This window comes from Zalophus californianus, chromosome 11 (genome assembly GCF_009762305.2).
Source record: "Zalophus californianus isolate mZalCal1 chromosome 11, mZalCal1.pri.v2, whole genome shotgun sequence".
Lineage (NCBI taxonomy): Eukaryota > Metazoa > Chordata > Mammalia > Carnivora > Otariidae > Zalophus > Zalophus californianus.
In genome coordinates this window covers 103,806,843-103,829,398 of record NC_045605.1, presented here as the reverse complement: position 1 = coordinate 103,829,398, position 22,556 = coordinate 103,806,843, and the positions used below count along the sequence as shown (strand labels likewise).

Here is a 22,556-nt window from a genome sequence, read left to right as displayed (position 1 = left end):
CACAGAGGGCCTGCCACTGTGCCCTTCCAGGCCCTGCCTCAGCTGGGCAGGAAGAAGAGGACCCAGCTTGGCTGGGGGCAGTGGGCAGGGGGCCCTCGGGTGGGCCAACCAGCCCTGGATGCTGCCTCCAGCCTCTATGTAGGGTACCTGCCAGCCCTCACCCCCCTCTTGGGCCAATCACAGAAAGAACAAGGCAGAAGCCAAGAGAGAAAAGGAGGAGGCTTGGCATATCTGGCCAAGGGAGGGGAGGGTCACCGCCAGCCTGGGGCCTGGAAGCAGCACAGACAACAGCACCTCTCTACCGGGGCCGGCAGCCCTGATGCCTAAAAGGCTGGGTAGACTCAACATCCCAAGAGATGAACACATAAGCTCTGGCTCCTGCAGAAAGACAACAGGGACTGGGAGGGGCTGGGACACACTGGGTCCAGCTTCACCGAGCCCTGTCCTGCCAGTGACAACGGAATAGCATGGAATAGTCCAGAGCCGGCCCAACCAGAGACAAAAGGCAAGAGGATTCACCACAGCCTTGGGGAGAACACTGGGATCTCCGAGCTGCCCTGTCCCCATGGACTCCGCCCCACTGAGGCCAGCCAGGTGAGGCACAGACCCCATCCACAATGCCCCTCCCCTTCCAGCTCAGAACTGGGGCTAATGGGCAGTTGAGGAGGAGGAGGAGCATCACAGGCCAGGCTTCTCCTGGAGAACTGCACCGGGTGTAAGAAGGCCTAGGTGCTGTCATGCCTTTACTACAAGTCAGTAGCCTCGGGCATCCTCATCTGTGGAATGGGTAGCTTAGCAGCTTGACACACTATGAGAGACTATGCAGATGGTTGCTCACCCCACTGCTCATCTTGCAGACAAAGATACCGGGGCATAGAGAAAGAAATGGACTTAACCTCAAGTCACAAAGAATGAGGGTCAGAGCTGGAAGGTGTACGTAGGTCCCCTGTCTCGGTCAGAGCATGTGACTCTTCACTGTTCCAGAATGTTCCTGCTGTTCAACCCCACAAACACGTGTTGATGCCTGCTGTGCTCACACTTGATCTTAGCCAAAAGGCCGAGAAGCGATGCCTGCTGTGCTCAGCACCGTGCTGGGCATCATGGGAGGGAAAGAGAAGAAACAATGGTTTCCCCAATATCTTGAGCATTTATGGGTGCCAGGCTCTGAGCGCTTTTTTTTTTTTTTTTTGAGATTTTATTTATTTATTTGAGAGAGAGAGAGAATGAGAGATAGAGAGCATGAGAGGGAAGAGGTTCAGAGGGAGAAACAGACTCCCCGATCAGCAGGGAGCCTGATGTGGGACTCGATCCCGGGACTCCAGGATCATGACCTTAGCCGAAGGCAGTCGCTTAACCAACGGAGCCACCCAGGCGCCCCTGAGCGCTTTTTAGATGGGATTTCATCTCGTCATCAGAACTGGGGAATAGAAGGTGTTATCTACCTTTACAGGTAGGTGTCAAGGCCCAGAGAGAAGGTAAATAACTCGCCCAAGCCTCCACTCAAATCTCAGTCGGCCTGGTGCAAATTCCTTGCAGTCGCGACTGTGCACACTGCCCCCTGGCCCTTAGTTCCTGACCATGGTTGGTCAGCTGGGAGGGCTGCCCGGCAGCGATGTCCTGGAGGGGATTCTTCTACTCCGTGTGCGGTTGGACCAGGTCGCCAGCTCTGAGAGTCTGTTTGCCAGGAGGTGGCCAGGTGAGCGGAACAGACCCAAGGGCAGTGGGCGAGGCTGGCCCCAGCGCAGGCCAGCTGTGGAGTGAGCCGTGTTGGTGACTCTCCCTTAGTCCACAGGACCACCAAGCCAGCTGCCCTTAGTGGCTTTGAGCCCCTTGGGCACAGGTCGCCTGGACAACCACAGCTCCAACCCTTCTCCACCCCAGGCTGGGGTTTCAGAGTTAGCAAATAAAAATAGGGGGCAGTCAGGGAAATCTGAACTTCAGATAATAAATACTTGTTTTAGGGTAAGTCTGTCCTACACTACGAAGGCCTCTGGGGGAGGGCATCCAGAAGCAAGAGTCTTTTCGGGGTCGGCCTCGCAGATTTGGTGAACTGCTCCATCTGTCCACCCCCTTGGGCTGCTGCTGACTTTTAGAGCCTGGCTGCTCAAAGGGAGGTCTGGGGAGGCTTGCAGGCAATGCAGCCTCTCGGGTCCCACCCTGCCTCGCTCAGTCAGAATCCGCATCTGCACAAGATCCCCGGGAGATCTGGGTGCACACACAGTTTTGAGAGGCTTGCTTCACACAGTGACAAGAGAGATTTCAGTGCTTTGTAGACAGGAAAATAACAGCAGTGAAATAACAGCATCACCAGAGGTTATCATTCAAATGTATTTCCTTCCTTTCTTTTTTTAAAATATTGAGGCAACAGTCACATACCATAAAACTCACCATTTTAACCGTTTTGAGTGTACAGTTCAGTGACTTTAACTTCATTCAACTATCACCACTCATTCTAGTACATTCTTGTCACCCAAATGGAAACTCAGTACCCATCACACAGTCGCTCCCCGTTCACGCTTTTCTCCCAGCCCTGGTCACCGTCAATCTGCTTCTCCTATCTCTGTGGATTTGCCCTTTCTTGACACTTCGTATAAATGGAATCATACGCTACTTGTCCTTTTATGTCTGGCTTCTTTCACTAGGAATCGTCATGTTTTCAAGGGTCATCCACGTTGTAGCAGAGCGACAGTGCTTCTTTCCTTTCTGGGTTGAATAATATTCCGTTGTATGGATAGACCACAGTTTGTTTATTCATTCCCCAGGTGATGGACATCTGGATTGTTCCCATTTTTTTTTTTTTATCTGCTATGTATATATCTGGGCAAGGTTATCTGTAAACGTGTCTTCAATTCTTTCAGGTATATACCTAGGAGTGGGGTTGCTGGGTCATAGGGTCATTCTGTGGTTAACTTTGTGAGGAACTACCTGTTTTCCACAGTGGTTGTACAATTTTATACTCCCACCAGCACTGCACGAGGGATTCCAGTTTCTCCACCTCCTTGCCAGTGCTTGTTATACCCCCACCCCGCAAAAAGCCACCCGATGTGCAGTGGTATCACATTGTGGTTTTGATTTGCATTTCCCTAATGACAAATAATGTTGAACCTCTCGTGTGCCTGTTGGTTTTTGCTTGTCTTCATTGGAGAAATGTCTATTCAAGTCCTTTGCCCGTTATCCTTCACCCATATATTCTTATTGTTGAGTTTTAAGAGTCCTTTGTATATTCTGGACATTAGATTTATAAGAAATATATGATTTACAAATATTTTTTCCTCATTCTTTGGGTCATCTTTTTACCTTCTTCAGAATGTCCTTTGATACACAGAAGTGTTTTTTTATTTTGATGAAGTTCAGTTTATTTTTTCTTTTTTTTTAAAAGATTTTATGTATTTATTTATTTGAGAGAGAGAGAGAGAGAAACAGCATGAGAGGGGAGAGGGTCAGAGGGAGAAGCAGGGTCCCCGCTGAGCCGGGAGCCCGATGTGGGACTCGATCCCAGGACCCCAGGATCATGACCTGAGCCGAAGGCAGTTGCTTAACCAACTGAGCCACCCAGGCGCCCAGTTTTTTTCTTTTGTTGTTTGTTCTTTAACGTCATATCTAAGAAATCATTACCAAATCCAAGGTCATAAAGATTTACTGTTAAGTTTTCTAGCTCCAGGTTTTACATGTAGGTCTTTGACCTATTTTGAGATAATTTTTGTATGTGGTGTGAGGTAAAGGTCCAACTTCATTCTTTTGCACTCAGATACCTAGTTTTCCAAGCACTATTATTTGAAAAGATCATTCTTTCCCCATTGAGTGGTCTTGGCACTATTATTGAAAATCAATTGACAATAGATGTGTGGGTTTATTTCTGGACTCTCAATTTTATTCCATTAATCTATATGTCTATCCTTATGCCAGTACCACACTATTTGGGTTGTGTAGCTTTTTACAAGTTTTGAAATCGGGAAGTGTTCTCCAATTTTGTTCTTCCCTTTCAAGATTGTTTTGGCTATGTATGGTCCCTTACAATTCCATATGAATTTGAGGATCAACTTGCTCATTTCTGCAAAAAAGATAGTTGGAATTTTGTTGGAGATTGCATTGAATCTATAGATTACTTTGCTTTCTTTACAATATTGTTTCTTTACAATCCATGAACATAGGATGTCTTTTCATTTACTTAGGTCTGTTTAAATTTCTTTCAACAATGTTTTGTAGTTTGCAGTGTACAAGTCTTATACCCCTTTGTTAAGTTTATTCCTAAACATTTTGTTATTTTTGGTAATGTAAATGAAATTGTTTTTCTAAATTTCATTTTCAGGTAATTCACTTCTAGTGTATAGAAATACAACTGATTTTGCTTATCGCATTTCATTTGCTTATTGATCTTATATTCTGCAAATTTGCTGAATTCATTTATTAACTATGATGGTTTCTGTGTGGGTTCTTTAGGATTTTCTATATATTAGATTACACCAACTACAAATAGAGATAGTTTTACTACTTCCCTTCCAATTTGGATGACTTTTACTTACTTTCTTGCCATGGCTAAAACTTCCAGTAAAATGTTGAATAAAAGTGGCAAGACCAGACATCCTTATATTGTTTCTGATCTTAGGAGGAAAGCTTTCAGTCTTTCACCATTGAGTATGATATTAACTGTGGATTTTCTTTTTCTTTTTTTGAAGATTTTATTTATTTTTATTTGAGAGAGAGTGAGTGAGAGAGAGCACAAGTGGGGAAAGGGCAGAAGGAGAGAGAGAAACAGGCTCCCCATTGAGCAGGGGCCTGACATGGGGTTCGATCCCAGGACCCTGGGATCATGACCTAAGCTGAAGGCAGACACTTAACTGACTGAGCCACCCAGGCACCCCAGCTGTGGATTTTCACAGATCTCCTTTATGAGACTAAGGAAGTTCCCTTCTATTCCTACTTTTATGAGTGTTTTTATCATGCAAGGGTGTTCGGTGGGTTTTTTATCCCCAACTTTTTTTATTGTAGTAAAATATACATAACATAAAGTTTACCATTTTAACCATTTCTAAGCGTACAGTTCAATGGTATTAAATGTATTCATGATGTTTACAACCATCACCACCTTCTATCCCCATAATCCTTTCATCTTGTAAAACTGAAACTCTATATACAGTCCCGGGTAACCACCATTCTACTTTTTTGTCTGTATGGTTTTGGCTACTCTAAGTATCTCATGTAAGTGGAATCATACGGTATTTGTCTTTTTGTGACTGGCTTATTTCACTTAGCATAATATTTTCAAGCTTCATCAGTAAGGGTGTTGGGTTTTATAAAATTATTTTTCTGCATCAGTTGAGATGGTCACATGGTTACCTTCCTCCATTCCATTAATATTGTATATTACATTGGTTAATTTTCATGTGTTGAACCACCTTTGCATTCTTGGGATAAATCCCACTTGCCCATGCAGTATGATCATTTTAATATGTTGCTGGATTCAAATTTCTCAATAATCTGTTGAGAATTTTTGCATCTATATTTAAGGAATATTGGTCTATAGATTTCTTTCCTTATGCTATCTTTGTCTGGCTTTAATATCAAGGTAATCCTGGCATCACGGAATGAATTAGGAAGCACACTCTATTTTTTGGAAGAGTTTGAGAAAGATTAGTATTAATTCTTCTTTAAATGTTTGAGAGAATTTACCAGTGAAACAGTCTGGTCCTAGCCTTTTCTTTATTGGAAATTTTGTACTTATTTAATCTCTTGTTATGGGTCTAGTCAAGTTTCTGTTTCTTCTTGGGTCAGTCTTGGTAGTTTGTGTGTTTCTAGGAAATTTTCTTTTCATCTAGGTTATCTGCTTTGTTGATCTACAATTACTCATCATATTCTCTTGTAATCCTTTTTGTATCTATAAGGTTGATAGTAATGTCCTTACTTTCATCCTGATTTTAGTAATTTGAGTCTTTTATCTCTCTCTTTTTTTGTCATTCTAACTAAAAATACATCAATTTTGTTACTCTTTTCAAAGAAGCAACTTTTGTTTTCATTGATTCTCTTTGTTGTTTTTCTTTTTTTAAATTTTATTTATTTATTGGAGAGAGAGAGAGAGAGAGAGCACAAGCAGGGGGAGTGGCAGGCAGAAGGAGAAGCAGGCTCCTCGCTGAGCAAGGAGCCCTATGTGGGACTCCATCCCAGGACCCTGAGATTATGACCCAAGCCACAGGCAGACACTTACTTAACCAACTGAGCCACCCAGGCATCCCTCTTTGTTGTTTTTCAATTCTGTATTTCATTTATTTCCACTCTCATCTTTATTATTTCCTTCCTTCTGTTCACTTTGTTTAGTTTGTTCTTCTTTTCCTAAGTTCCTTAAAGTTGAAGTTTAGGGCTGGTCTTGAGTGACAGTATGAGGTTGGAGACTGTAACCGTCTTGCTACCAAAAGGAAGCACCAGTCTGAGAATACAGTCAAGCCAGGAAGAGGACAAGAGAGACACTGGATCTTGAGGACAGTACTCGAGCCCCTGAAACAATCCATGTTTACAGCAAGTCCTGCTTCTGGGCAATCAGTTACATGATTCAATAATCTTCTTTGGGCCCATTAAAAAAAAGTTGAAAGTTTAGTTATTGATTTGAGATCCTTTTCCTGTTTAATATAGGTGTTTACAGCTATAAATTTCCCTCTGGGAACCGCTTTTATTGCATTCTGTAAGTTTGGGTATGCTCAGTTTCTATTTTCATTCATCTCATCTAATTTCCCCTGTGATTTCTTTTTAATCCATGGGGCACTTAAAAGTGTGTTGTTCAGTTTTCACGTATAATAGCAGAATTTTCAGTTTTCCTTCTTTTATTAATTTCTAGTTTCGTGTCATTGTGGTCAGAGAAGATACTTCATATGCATTCTGTATTTTTAAATGTATTGAGACTTGTTTTGTGGTATAAACATGGTCTATCCTGGGGAATATTCCATGCTCACTTGAGAAGAATGTGTATTCTGCTGTGGTTGAGTGGAGTTAGGTCTAGTTGGTTTATAGTGTTGTGCAATGCTTCTATTTCTTTGTTTATCTTTTGTGTAGTAGTTCTAGCCATTATTGAAAGTGAAGTGTCGACGTCCTTATTATTGTTGAACTGTTTGTTTCTCCCTTCAATATATGTTTATTATTGTTATATCTTCTTGATGAATTGAGCCATTTATCATTATATAATGTCTCTCTTTGTCTTTTTAAATAATTTTTGCCTTAAAGTCTATTTTTTAAATATTAGTATGGCCACTTGATTTCTCTTTTTTGTTAATTTTTGGCATGGATTATCTTTTCCATCCCTTCACTTTTAACCTTTTTGAGTTTTTGAGCCAAAAGAAAGACTCATGTAGACAGCATATAGTTGCATCATGTATCCTTTTTAATCCATTCTATCAATCTCTGTCTTTTAATTAGGGAATTTAATCTATTTATATTTAACTGCAATTACTAATAAGAACTTACTTCTGCCCCTTTATTTGTTTGCTATATGTCTTGTATCTCTTGTTATTGTTGTTTCTCAATTCCTCCTTCTTTTGTGTTAGGTGTTTTCTAACGTACATTTTGATTCCCTTCTTTTTTATTTTCTTAGTTGTTGTCCTGGGGATTACAATTAACATCTTAATTTATAACAATCTAGTTCAAATTAATATCAATTTAGTTTCAATAGTATACAAAAACTTTGCTCTTCTACAGCTCCATTCCCTGCCCTTTATGTTGTTAGCATCATAAATTACATCTTTATACATTAGGTTTCTATCAGTATAGATTTATAATTATTGTAGTTGTCCTTTAAATCATATAAGAAAAAAAGAATTATGTTCTAAAAAATACATCATTACTGACTTTTAAATTTACGTGTATCCATGTTATCAGTGTTCATTTTTTCATGTGGATTTGAGTTACTATCTAAATGTCTTTCATATCAGCCTAAAGCACTCTATTTAACATTTCTGGTAAGGAAGGTCTACTAGGAACAAACTCAGTTTTTGCTAATCTGGAAATGTCTTGATTTCTCCTTCATTCCTGAAGGATAGTTTTGCCAGATATACAAGTCCTGGTTCCTTTTTTTTTTCCTTTCCAAACTTCCAATATATTATCCCACTGCCTTCTGGCCTCCAAGGTTTCTGATGAGAAATCAGCTGTTAATCTTATTGAGGTTCTCTTGTACATGATCAGTCACTTTTCTCTTCCTGCTTTAAGGATTCTCTTTTTGTTTATAGCCTTCTGCAGTTTGATTATGTCTTGGTATGGATCTCTTTGAGTTTATCTTACTTGAAGCTAATTAAGTTTCCTGGATGTGTAGAGTATGTCTTGCATCAAATTTAGAAGTTTTCAGCCATTGTATCTTCAAATATTCTTATTTCTCTCCCACCTCTCCTTCTGGGACTTCCACTATACATGTTAGTATGCATGATGGTGTCTTATAAATCTCTTAGGTTACGTTTATTTTTCTTTATCCTTTTTATCTCTCTGCTCCACAGACTGGGGAATCTGAATTGACTTATCTTCAGTATGCTGATTCTTTCTTCTGCCTGCTCAAATCTGCTGTTGAACTCCTCTAGTGAATTTTTCATTTCAATAATTCTCTTCAAATCCAGAATTTCTGTTTCTGTGTTATAGCTTCTGTCTCCTAACTGACAGTTTCTGTCTGGTGGGATATGATTATCATGTTTTCCTTTAGTACTTTGTGCATGGTTTCCTTTAGGTCTTTGAGTATATTTTAAATAGTTGATTTAAAGTCTTGTCTACTATATCCAATATCTGTGCTTCCTCAAGGACAGTTTTTTTTCCCCATGTATAGGCTCCCTTTGTATGCATCATAATTTTTTTTCTAAACTGGACATTTTGAGTATTATAATACAACAACTCCAGAAATAGGATTTCCTACCATGCTTGGACTTGTTGCTGCTTGTAGTAGAAATTGTTAGTTTAGTGACCTTTCTGGAACTAATTTTGTAAAGTCTATTTTTTGTAGTCTGTGGCCACTGAAGTCTCGGTTTCATTAGCTTGGTGGTCAGCTAGTCATTTGACAGAGATTTCCTTAAAAGCCTAGAACAGCAACAACAAAAACCTCCCAGTCTTTGCAGATGAGCTCTGTATGTGTGTTGGGAAATTCCTTCAACACTCAGTCATGCAATTTACAACTCTGCTTTAGCCCTCATTTTCTGCTTGCACAGAGCCTGGTGATCAGCTAGAGGTAAGATCTTAGAGCCTTCTCGGATCTTTTCTGAGCATGTATCCAGCCCTGGGCATGCAGGTAGACCTCTATTCCCAGGAATATGTAGGAACTTTTCAAAAGTCCTTGTTTCCTAAACTATTTCATCCCCCAGCTTTTCTTCCTAAGCTTTTTTATTCAATTTGTTGTTTTCTCCAAATGTGATCCCTTGTTCCAGATGGCAGCAGCTAATATAATTGCCTTTATATATTTTCAACAAATGCCCCACAGGTAGCCACCTCAGCCTTGGGGGAGTTCTGAATTAGGCAAAATAAAGGCAAGCTCATTGAGCCAGACATTCAGAGAGCCACCAAACAGGTCAAAACAAACAGCCACAATGTGTTCAGTAGCAGGCTGTTCTGCACCCTCCAATACTAGGAACTTATACCAAGAACATTGTCTTCAAGGCTGCCACAGAGCTGGACAGTGAGGGATGGCCAAGATAAGTGAAATTATCATGAAGTTTTCTTACTGAGATTCAGTGGTTCATTTCTTTTTTTTTTTTTAAGAGTTTATTTATTTGACAGAGAGAGACACAGCAAGAGAGGGAACACAAGCAGGGGGAGAGGGAGAAGCAGGCTTCCCGCTGAGCAGGGAGCCTGATGCCAGGCTCGATCCCAGGACCCTGGGATCATGACCTGAGCTGAAGGCAGACGCTTAACGACTGAGCCACCCAAGCACCCCCAGTGGTTCATTTCTTTTCTTTTCTTTTCTTTTTAAAGATTTTATTTATTTTAGAGAGAGAATGAGATAGAGAGAGAGCACGAGAGGGGGAGGGTCCGAGGGAGAAGCAGACTCACCGTTGAGCAGGGAGCCCGATGCGGGACTCGATTCCGGGACTCCGGGATCATGACCCGAGCCGAGGGCCGTCGCTCAACCAACTGAGCCACCCAGGCGCCCCCCAGTGGTTCATTTCTTGATTGAGTGTTCACCTGGGTGATGTAAACTTTGAGTTGTTTCCAGAGTTCTGATATAGCTGATTCTGACAGTTTTGCCCGTTCATTAGCTGCCTTTGTGATGAGATAGACTCTTGGAATTCCCTACTCCATTTTCACTGATATCCCCAGTTTTTTTTAGCATAGAATTTTTAATGTAAAAATTATTTGATATTTAAATTTTTTATTTAAAAAAATTTTTTTAAGATTTATTTATTTATTTTTGAGAGAGTGAGAAAGAGAGAGAGAGTACATGAGAGCGGGGAGGGTTAGAGGGAGAAGCAGGCCCCTCGCCGAGCAGGGAGCCCAATGCGGGACTCGATCCCGGGACTCCAGGATCATGACCTGAGCCGAGGGCAGTCGCTTAACCAACTGAGCCACCCAGGCGCCCTTAAAAATTTTTTTAAAGTAGGCTCTATACCCAGCATGGAGCACAATGTGGGGCTTGAACCCACAACCCTGGGATCAAGACCTGAGCTGAGATCAAGAGTTAGATGCTTAACCGAATGAGCCACCCAGGTGCCCCCACAATGATTTGATATTAAAACATTTATATAGGGGCGCCTGGGTGACTCAGTTGGCTAAGCAACTGCCTTTGGCTCAGGTCATGATCCCAGGGTCCTGGGCTTGAGTCGAGCCCTGCATCGGGCTCCCTACTTGCCGGGGGTCTGCTTCTCCCTCTCCCTCTGCCACTCCCACTGCTTGTGCTCTCCTGCTCTCTCTCTGCCAAATACATAAATAAAATCTTTCAAATAAATACATAAATGAAACATTTATATACTATTTTTTCACTTGATGTTATACCATAAAATGTTGTATTTACCTATATTATTCGTCATATAAATATCCATTTTAGTAGTTCATTCAGCAAATATTTATTACCTGGTGGTCACTCTTCCAGGGACTGAGTATACAGTAATGAGTGAAATAAGGCCCTGCCCTCATGGAGCTTACATTGGAGTAGGGAGAGAAGTAAGTGACATATAAATATTCATTCATTGTTACTGCTGCTGTTTAATGTTCCATCAGAAGGACACAACTATGATAGGATGAAAAATGGCCCCCCAAAATATCAGATCCCAATCCTGGAAACCTGTAGATGTTACCTTATGTGAATACAGGATGCTTGCAGCTGTGATTAAGTTAAGGATCTTGTGGTGTGTGGATATTATCCTGGATTATCAGGGTGGGCCCCAAGTTCAATCACATGCCTCCATATAAGAGGAAGGAAGAAGGAGATTTGACATGGACAGAAGAGGAAAAGGCAATGTGACAATGGGAGCAGAAATTGGAGTGAAGCTAAGGAATGCCAGGAGCTGCCCGAAGCTGGGAGAAGCAAGGAATAGAGTCTCCCCTAGAGCCTCCAGAGGGAACATGGACCTATGAACATCTTTTTTTTTTTTTTAAGATTCTATTTATTTGAGAGAGAGAGAGAGAGAGAGCATGAGCAGGCGGGGGGGGGGGCAGAAATAGAGGGATGCAGACTCCCCACTGAGCAGGGAGCCCGACAACATGGGGCTCAATCCCAGGTCCCTGAGCTCATGACCTGAGCAGAAGGCAGATGTTTAACTGACTGAGCCACCCAGGCACCCCAGACCTACTAACATCTTGATTTGGGCACAGTGATAGTAATTTTGGACTTTTGGCATCCAGTATGGTATGAAGTAAGTTTCTGTTCTTAAAGCCATCTAGATTGTGGTAATCTGTTACAGTTACCATAGCAAACTAACACAAATTTTGGAACCAAGAGTGGTGTGCTGCTGTAACAAACACCTAAAAATGTGGAGATGGTTTTGGAATTGGGTAATGGGTAGATGCTGGAAGAATTTTGAGAAGCACAATAGAAGCACTTATATGTGATGAACTTGGCTATTAGCTGAGGTCATTTCCTAGCAAAATGTTAAAGGTGCCCTGGTTTCTTCTTGCTGATTATCGTAAAATGCGAGAGGAAAAAGATATACTGGGGAAAGAACTGTTACACCAAAAGGAACCAACACATGATGATGGGGGAAATTTGCAGCCTATCCACATTGTGAAATATACTAAAATTAGGCGATTTACTGTTAGAAAAAATGTGCTCTGGAGAGAAGTCCACGGGTGTGGTTGAACAGCCTTTTGCTAGTGTTGAGGATATTAGGTGTGTGACTCATGGATCCACTCAACCATCTCAGCAGAAGCCAGTGATAGAGATAGAATTATCCAGGAAAGATCTGTGGAGGACTCTCTTGTTTAATGATGTCAGTCTCTGTGACATACACGGGAGACACACAAGGCTTTCCAGAGTTATATATACCAGCAGAAACACTGCCATCTTGAATGGAAAGGGACAGAGACAGAATGGAATGAAAGAAGGCTGTTGGACTCCCACCATTCTAGAGGCAGGAAATAGGCTTATAAAACGACTCAACTTCAAACCTGTACCTACTGTTGAGAAAAAGGAAGCATGACAAAAGGGAATAGCCTCAGGCCCAGAGGGCAGAGCCTTGGACCTGGAAGTCAGAACCACAGATACGGAGGCTGGAGCTCTTGGGTGACAGAGGATTAGTCCCAGACCTTGAAAAGTAGAGGAATTTGTCCTGCTGGATTTTAAAATTACTTGGGACCATGACCCCTTTCTCTCTTCCATTTTCTCCCTTCTGGAGTGGGAGTGTCTATAACTATTACGCTGTGCCTATCCCACCATTGTATTTGGGGAACAGATAACTTGTTACTAATTTCATAGTTCCAGAGATGGAGAGGAATTTTTTCCCCAGGATGGATCATATCCAGAGTCTTACCAAGCCTGGTTTAGATGGTGAGATTTGGGGTTTTGAGCTGATTATATTTAGATGAGATTTTGGGCTTGAGTTGATATTACAATGGGTTAAGACTTTTGGAGATGTTGGGATGGGATGAATGTATTTTGTGTGTGTGACAGACTGATGGCAGACTCTAGAAAACTGAGAAAAAAAAAATTCCCCCCCCAAGATAGCGATTCTAATCCCTGATCATATATAAATCCTGTAAATCCTGCCTTATATAAAAACAGGGTCTTTGGAAATGTGATTAAGTTAAGCATCTTGCTCTTTTTCGCCGCCACCCTGCTCTGCATGGCTGACTGCTTCTCACCATGACTTCTCACAAGATTTTCAGAATCAAGTGATTCATGGCCAAGAAACAAAAGCAGAATTGTCCCATTCCCCAGTGGATTCAGATGAAAACTGGTAATAAAATCAGGTACAACTCCAAGAGGAGGCACTGGAGAAGAACCAAGCTGGGTCTATAAGCCATCACACATCATGAGATGACACACTTAATTGACACACATATTTAATTTTAAGCTGCATGAAGATCATCTGTTCTATCATTCTGTAAACATCCTTCCTACCGGGCCATAGACTTGTCTTATCATGGAAATGATTTTTCTCTGTGACTATGCCTCAGTAATAAATGTGAGAACTTGTGGCTCTAAAAAAAAATTTAAGCATCTTGACAGGTAATGATTATCCTGAATTTTCAGGGTGGGCGCTAAATGCAATCACAAGTGTCCTTATAAGAGGGAGCTAGAGGAGAAGGCAATGTGAAGATAATGGAGAAATGGTATGGCTACAAGCCAAGGAATACCAGCTACCACCAGACACCAGAAGAGACAACAAACTCTCCCCTAGAGCCTCCAGAGGGAACATGGACCAACTGACATCTTCCTTTAGGTCCTCATTTTGGACTTGTGCTTCCAGAATGGTGGGAAAATAAATTTCTGTTATTTTAAACCTCCTAGTTTATGGTAATTTGATACCATTTTCTATAAGAAACTAATACAATAACACAATGCATTTATCCAGTCCCTGCTCATTAGACATTTGGATTGCTATTATGAATTGTACCTGTTTCCTGGTGCAAAAATGCTAGATTTGCTCTAGCACAGAGACCTGGGAGTGGAATTGCTTGGTCATAGCATATGCAAATGTTCAATTCTACAAGGTAACGCCAAATTGTTTGCCAAAGTGGTTACCGATTTACACTTCTATCAACATTACAGTTCCTGTGGATACACATTTTGTTCATCACTTGGTATTATCAGATTTCTTAACTTTTGCCAATCCTAGCAAATGTAAGATGGTGTCTCATTGTGATTTTATTTGAATTTCCCTGACATCCAATGTGATTAGGTTTGAGCATCTTTTCAAACTCTTACTGGCCATCGTGAAATGCATGTTCATGTCTTTTGCCCATTTTTCTAATTATTTTATATATTTTTATTGACTTGGAGGAGTTCCTTTTATATTCTAGATACTAAAACTTCGTTGGTTATGGCTCAACTTTTGACTTGGTTTTATGGTGTCAGTTAATGAAAAGAAGTTCTCAATTTTAACGTAGTAGGATTTATCAGTCTTTTCTTTTATGGTTGGCACTCTATTTTATTTATTTATTTATTTATTTTTAAAGATTTTATTTATTTGACAGAGAGAGACACAGCGAGAGAGGGAACACAAGCAGGGGGAGTGGGAGAGGGAGAAGCAGGCTTCCCGCTGAGCAGGGAGCCCGATGCGGGGCTCGATCCCAGGACCCTGGGATCATGACCTGAGCCAAAGGCAGACGCTTAACAACTGAGCCGCCCAGGCGCCCCTAGCACTTTTTTTTAATGTCTTTTTTTTTTTTTTTAATCCTTCCTTTCATAGGGCATCTGTCTGACTCAGTCAGTAGAGCATGTGACTCTTGATCTTGGGGTTGTGGGTTTGAGCCCCACGTTGGGTATAGAGATTACTTAAAAACCCTTCCTTTCTCTGAAGTAAAAAAAATATTCTACAATTTATTCTAAGAGTTTTGCCTTCTGTATTTAAATTGTTAATCTATCTGGAATTAATTTTTCTGCATAGTGTGAGATAGGGTTTCAATAATTTTATCCACATAGGCTTGATCAGTTTGCTCCTAGGCAATGTATTAATTGGTCCCTTTCTTTCCCCACTGATCAGCAAGACTGTACCTGAACATCAGAGCTCCAGATAAGTGTGGGTCTTTTTCTCCTTTCTCTATTTGATTTCATCAGTCTATATATCTTCATTCCTTAGCTAATATCATACTGTTCTTATTACTAGAGTTTTCTTTTTATTTATTTACTTTTTTAAAAAGATTTTATTTATTTATTTATTTGAGAGAGAGAATGAGAGAGCATGGGGGGGGAGGGTCAGAGGGAGAAGCAGACTCGCGGGACTCGATCCCGGGACTCCAGGATCATGACCTGAGCCGAAGGCAGTCGCTTAACCAACTGAGCCACGCAGGTGCCCATTACTAGAGTTTTATAAGTCCTGATAGCTGGGGGCTAAGCAACTGCCTCGTTCTTCTTTTTCAGGGATGTCTTAGATATTTTTACTCTTCTTTAAAATAAATTTTAAAATCAGCATGTCATATTTAAGAAAATCCCTGTTAGAATTTTGATTGCAATTGCATTGAATCCATAGATCAAATGGGAGAAAATGGACATTTTTGTGAAAGATCTAGTTTTATAATTTGTATCATTTTGATATTTTTATTATTAAAATAATTTAGATTATAATAATTCATACTATGATTATAATTTTCTAATTTGTATCCAAAGTTAAAACTTTCTCTATAATAAATCTTGTACATATTTTGTTAGCTTTATTATAGGTGCTTGTCATCATTGCTATAATAAGTAATGTATTTTTATAAATTCTGTTTTGCTAATTTTTACCATTGTACAGAACTGCAAATAATTTTTATATTGATATTATAGCCAACATTTTTTCCAAGCCTTCTTATTATAATAATTTCTCTATAGAATCCTTTGGATTTGAAATGTAGACAATCATCTGTGAAAAACGAGTTCTGGTTTTTCTTTTCCAATCCTTATCGGTCTTAAATTTCTTTTTTTTTTTTTTTAAAGATTTTATTTATTTGAGAGAGACAGAGAGGGAGAGCACAGGCAGACAGAAGGACAGAGGGAGAGGAAGAAGCAGACTCCCTGCTCAGCAAGGAGCCCAATGTGGGAATCAATCCCCGGACCCTGAGATCATGACCTCAGCCCAAGGCAGATACTTAACCGACTGAGCCACTCAGGTGCCCCTATGTCTTAAAATTCTTTTTCTAGTCTTATCGCACTAGCTAAAATCACCAATACAGTATAGAAGCTCATTCCTGATTTTAAAATAATGTTTCTAGCATTTCACCATTAAGAATGACATTTGCTGCGAGGTTTTGGTGGATACTCTGTATCAGTTTAATGAAATTCCCTTTTATTCTCAGATTTCTAAGTATTTTTTAAAATAAATTATGTCTTGTCCACAAATATCTTCTCAGCACCTGGCACAGGTGCTCGTTACATGTTGCTTGAATAAATGAATGAATGAGGGAACGAACATGTTTATTGGGCTCCTGGGTTTGTTTCTTATTGATTTTTATGAATTCTTTATATATAAAAGAGGTCAACACTTTGCCATTTGCTGGGAATATTTTCCCTAGGCTATTTGCCTTTTAATTTTGGTTATTTTTTGGTGGAAGGAGGAAGATGGAGAAGTTTTAAATTTTAATGTAAACAGATCTATTGATCTTTTTTCTTTTGAGGTCTCTTCAAATGCGTCTAAATTTAGAAAACCTTTACTTCTCTGGATATTTGATAAGGGTTCATTTCTATTTTCTATGCACACTGCTGTCAGTTTAATCTTCCCATAGCAGGGCTCTGATCACATCACTCTCCTGCTCAAAAATGTTTAACTGTCTCCTTGGAGCCTTCAGAATAAAGTCCAAACTCTTTAACTTGGCCTCTAATGCTCGTCATGATTCATCCCAAGCCTGCCTGTCCAGTCTTTTCTCTAGTGTCCCCCAAATCAGCTTCAGTTCCAGCCAAAGTGAAGAGTTTGCTTCTCTCTGTGCTTCTGCTCTGTCCCACCTCCAAGGCTTTGGTCCTGGTGTCCCGTGGCATAGAATGCCCATCCTCCATTCTGTATATTTAAATCCTGCTTAGTCCTCAAGCCCTCTTTTCTCAAAAAGCCTCACCTTACCCTTTGACAGGGTGAGTGGTGAAGGGATAATAACATGAGCTTTTGGAGTCAGACAATGCGGATTAAAATCCTAATTCCTTCAACTTGTTCCCAGTTGCCAAATCCTTTCACCTTTTCTTAGTCTCCATTCTTTCATCATTAAAATGGGAACAGAAAGCAATGAAGGACCACACTGGGTGGTCTGAGGGTGAACTAAATCAATCAAATGTAGAGATCCTAGCACAGGGGCACCTGGCTGGCTCAGTGAGAGGAGCATGTGACTCTTGGTTTGTGAGTTTGAGCCCCATGATGGGTGCAAAGGTTACTAAAAATAAATACATAAAAATTAAAAAAAAAAATCCCAGCACAGTCCCCATCTCACCCTGCCATTTTGGAAGGGAGTCACCAGCTGTGGGGTGAGGGCACACCCACCCCCCTCTAGCCTCTAGTCATATTTGCCTCGGAAGGTTTGGCTGGTTCTCAAATTCCCTTAGGTTTCTGAACTTTCCTCCTCAGGAGGGGGAGTGGCCAAACAGGTTCCACCTCAAGGAATCCAGGCCCCCAGGCACCTTGATGGGACTCCTACACCCATTTGGGCTCAAAGGAATCCCACCCCCCTCCTTTCTTCATAAGTGAGCTCCAATGGTTTTATTGCTAGGAAATAAATATTTAAGTCTCCGAAGGTGTCCACTGGAACCTTCCATTCCTTGCCTTCAGCCCCCACAATATGGTGGTGAGTCAAGTAGGGCCAAGACAATCCTCTCAATTTTAAGGTGGGTAAACTGAGGCTCAAACTGTCTTCCATACAGTTGGGTGTAGAACGTGTGTGTCTACTCAGCCTTTTTCAAGGGGCTCTGGGAGACCTGAGCAGCTGTGTGGGGGAATCTGGGTGAGCTCTGGCCCCAGACTCAGAGACGGGGCAGAAATCCTGGCTATCCGGGCTTCCGGAACCCTTGTCCACAAGTGGGTTAGCGCTCTTAGAGGCTGGCAGCGAGCTTAGTGTCTGGCATTCTCTTTGTGAAGCCGGAGTACCCCACCTACATAGGTTATTTTGTCTATGTCTTCTGAGGAAGAGCAAGGATGATGATTCACTGGCTGGGGCGCGTGATCAGCCTGAATAATGAGAAGAACGAGCTTAGGATCTGGAGCCCTGGGTTCTAGCCCAGCTCTACAGCCAGCATGCTGTGTCACCTGGGGTGCTCTCCCACTCCCTCTGGACCCCAGTTGTTCTATCTGTAAAATGGAGATGGTGGTAGATGGACCGATCTCCGCTGTGGAATCTTAGCTAGCAAACTTAATGTTCTCAGAGTGCAGTCCTGGGCCCCGCCCCTCCCCGAGCCCAGACTGTCTCCAGGGCCTGACTTCACCAGGTTGGCCCCACCAAATCTCTGACGCCATCTGGCTGCCTCCACCCTCTGTCCTGTCCTCCCAGGGGCCTGAGCCGGATTCCCGCTCCCCACCACCCCGGGGCTGGGCGGCCAGTGGTCTTCCTCAGGCCCTGGGCAGGGAGTTGTGGGGGGTAGGGGGGCATTGGGGCGGGGCGGGGGGGGGGAACATGGGCTCCAGACTCATATTTGACCTCTCAAGCCTCTTTCCCTCTCCCTGGAGCCAGCGTCCTTGCCCCGCCCCTCTTGAAATCCGAGCTCAGGGATCCAGGGAGGACTGTAGCTGCAAAACATTCCACCCAGTTGTCCAAACACTCGGCACAGCTGGCGGAGGGAGGGGCGGCCTCCCTTCTCAGGGAGCCCTTGCGCTGTTGCTTTCACGGGGATGGGGGCGTCCCCACAAGGATGCCCTGAGGGGGTTCAGGGGGCTGAGGCTAAAGGAAGAGCGCACAACAGCCACACTCCCGGGCTTGCCCCAGGCCTCCCTTCCCAGGGCCCGCCCCACGGGGGAAGATCCTGGTCTGCCTGGCCAGGTGCTGCGGGTGGCCTTGTGAGCATCCTCGTGACTGACGGCGCCCAGTGCCCCGCGGCCGTGCTGTGGGGGATGGGCAGTGGGAATGCCGCCGGGACAGCAAGCCCCGGAAGTCACTTCGGGGAGCCGCGGTTACTGGCAAGCAGTCCCAGGCCTGGCTGCCTCTTGGCTGTGACTCACTGGTGACCCTGGACGAGCTTCCAAGGCTCAGTTTCTTCATCTGCAGCAGGAGGGACTTGGGCCTCTTCTGGCTCTGATTTTTCTAAGTCACAGCCAAGGACAGAAGACCCTTATAGCTCCCCATGAAACCCCAGCTCTGCCTAAATGTCCAGAGAGTAGCAATTTTTTTCTGTACAGTCCCCAGAGCAACTCTGACTCAGTTTCCTCCCCGAGGGAAGGCTGGTGCTTGGCCCGGGGAGGGGGGGGAGCTCGCTCTCATACACCCTGTTGTCAGCCGGGCTGAGCTCCTTCCCCTCCTGCCATGTTGGGGTGATGGGGGGGCCCTCTCCCCTTTTCATACTTCCTGTTTTCCATTAATTGTTTCCAGGTGGGCCCAGAGGTTGCCCCGCAGAGGAAGGTGGGGGCACGGGAGAATTGAGCAGGGTATCAATGAGGAGCAAAAACAGGAAGGGGGTGGGAGCAGGCCATGGAAAATTCACTGCCAGGAAAGGCAAGGCCAGCATCTGGTTTGCATTAAGCTGAGAGTTTCGAAGCCCAAAGCCTGAGTGGGAGATATTGTTATCCGCAGGGCAGGGCTGGCGGGGTGTGCCTGCTAGTCAGGAACTGGAAGCTTCTCCCCCGCGGGCAGTCAGAGGCTGACAGGAAAGAAGAGGGGAGGCGAGGGAGAAAGGCGGAGGACATTCTCATTTCGAGTGTGGCAGACCCTTCACAGATGTTGCCTGCTGTGATGTTCACAACTGCCCTGGGGACAACTGTTCCCATTTCACAGATGAGGGAAATGAGTCCGAGAGAGGTGAAGTGACTTGCCAAGGTCACACAGCCAGGGACCAGAACTAGGATTAGACTTCAAGCCAAATGAGATAGGGTGGAACCTTCAAACCATTCCACTGGGCCGAGGCTGACCATGTCCCGGACAAGGGGGTACTGAGGATTTGGGGGTAAGCGCGGGCCAGCCTCTGCCCACGGGGTCACTCGGTTCTTGTGGGGGTGTCCGACGGTTCTACTTGTCATGACACAAGGTGGGCATGTGCCCGAGGGCTTCACCCTCAGGAAAGCAATCCACGGGGGAAGGCTTCCTGGTGGAGGGGGAGGTAAGAAGCAAAAGAGAAATTATCAGCAGGAGGTAGGATGTGCTGCCAAGGGCATTGTGTGAGCAAAGGGGTGGTATAGAGCATGTCTGGGCAGTAGCAGCTGGCCTGGTGTGCCTTAGGGAGTGAGATTCCGTATTATGGTTGGGGAAACAGAGGCACAGAGAGACTAACATGCCCAAAGGCTCATAGTCTGGGATGGGGTTGAATCCAGCCTCTCGGACACCGGGCCTGGGTTCTTAACTGCTGCACTGAGTTGTGCTTTTTTGTTGGTGGTTACAAGTTTTAAAAGGGATATTGAGACCAAGGATGGGATGTGGGGCAGGCGGGGGTCCTTGCCCAAAGCCACACAACCAACTAGTGATAGAGCCTGGGCTGGACGGGTCTTTCCAACTTGCCAACCTGGGCAGGGAGGGGTTAGGTGGCTCCTCCTTTGGGCCGTAGTGGAAGCTGGGCCTTGGGCATGCAGAGGACAACTCCCACGACCCTTCAGGGAGTCTCACCTTTCCTGGCCCAGAGCCCAGGAAGCAGGGCCCCCAGTGCCTTCTGCTGCCCGCTGAGCCACAGGAGTTAATAATTATGGGGTTTCAAGAGATAGAGGCCTGCTGGGAGGGCCCTTCGTCCCAGGCCCTGCTCTTCAGAGATAGCAAAGGTTAGCGTGAGGCTCAGCCTGGGGAGGGCGGGAGGAGGGGAGGGGGAAGGCTTCTGCCACCTGCCTGCCTGGCAGTCTCCAGAGGGACCCTCAGGCTGGCCCTGGCATGGATGACCCCAAGGAGCACACCAGGTGTCCTGCCCGAGGAACATGCCCTGTGTTCCTGGCGCTGAGCTCAGGGGCTGTCCGCTACGCCCCATCAGTTCTGGGCCCTGCACTCGAGAGGAACTTGGGAGAGGAGACCTGGGACACAGACAGGTGAGCCAGTGACCTCGGTCACGGTCACGAAGGGGAGGGAGGGAAATCTTGCCATTCTGTAGGGGCACTGGGGGAGGAGGGAGGCAGAAGCCAGGCTCCTGACAGGGGACTGGCATGGAACTCCGGGGAATTTCATGAGCCTCTTACAAGGTCAGTGCCAATGCGTCACCCTGATTGTCTAACTTGGTGGTTGGATAGACATAGAATCTGAGGCTCAGAGAGGGCAAGACAAACATCCTGGGTCACGCAGAGAGCTGAGGAGAGACCTGTCAGTCTGCGGCCACACCACCCTGAACGCGCCCGATCTCGTCTGATCTCGGAAGCTAAGCAGGGTTGGGCCTGGTTAGTACTTGGATGGGAGGAGAGACCTAAGTCAGAATTGGGGCCTGGATCAACCAGGCTGGCCGTTTCCTGCTCCTCATCTGCTTCCAGCCGAGGCTCTGTGGTCAAGGCTGCCAGGCGGGGATGGGGATGGTGGGGAGACGGGCGAAGGGCAGTCGTTTGAGGTCTTGACCTTTTACTTCTTCCTCCACACCTGCTGGCCAGACCCCTAGTAGGCTCCCCTTTTTGCCTGACTGCACACAGTTGCGGCTTCTAGTGAGTTCTCTAGTTTCTGGGCTGTCTTTTCAGAAAACTGATGTAAGGGGTCACACCCCCACCACCCCTGGCTGTGTGACATCAGGTAGGTTCCTGAACTTCTCTGAGCCCAATCCTTTTTGGCTGAGGAGCAGAGCTCACTGTACTGTGGAAGAAGCTAGTGAGGCTTGGCAATCGAAGGTCACTGGATGCATGGATGATGTGGTATTTTTAAAGATTTTTTATTTATTTATTTGAGACAGAATGAGAGAGAGAGAGAGAGAGAGAGCGCGAGCACATGAGAGGGGGGAGGGTCAGAGGGAGAAGCAGACTCCCTGCTGAGCAGGAAGCCCGATGCGGGGCTCGATCCCGGGACTCCAGGATCATGACCTGAGCCGAAGGCAGTTGCTTAACCAACTGAGCCACCCAGGCGCCCCTGATGTGGTATTTTTAGGTAGTAATTCGGGTATCAGTGCTCGCAGAGTCGTGACCCCACATTTGTCCTTGGAGGCCTCACTTAAGCCCACTGGTGCTACCCTGTCCTGCTAAGGGCTCTTGCTCTGGGGCCTTAGCCTGGGCTGACACCACCTCCATGCCTTATCTCCCACCAGTCTGGGTTACCATGACTTGGACCAGTCTTATCTCCTGCTCAGGCTTGTGAAGTCTTGGAGGGTAAGGGCCCTGTCCTGAGCCCCTTTTGTGTCTTTTCCCCCTTCTCCTAAATAATGAACAGAGCAAGGGCCAGGAAGACAGCAGTTGCTCAAGATTTAC

General features: G+C 44.4%; 1 protein-coding gene across 11 annotated transcripts in view; it reads left to right on the top strand.

Annotated features, from left to right (window-relative positions):
• The first annotated feature begins 27 nt into the window (after nt 1–27).
• RAB3IL1 (RAB3A interacting protein like 1) overlaps nt 28–22,556 on the top strand; it is a 42,598-nt gene continuing 20,069 nt past the window's right edge. For 7 of the 11 annotated variants that reach the window (XR_003517665.2, XR_003517666.2, XR_003517667.2 and 4 more), the window contains exons 1-2: nt 28–594; nt 1,285–1,450. Coding sequence is in view for 6 of the 11 variants with exons in the window: in XM_027581462.2 (XP_027437263.2) it covers nt 1,296–1,450 (155 nt within the window). In the remaining 5 variants the exon portion in view is untranslated. The remainder of the gene's footprint in view (nt 595–1,284; nt 1,451–22,556) is intronic. The other 4 variants (XM_027581465.2, XM_027581466.2, XM_027581459.2 and 1 more) reach the window with 2 other exon arrangements.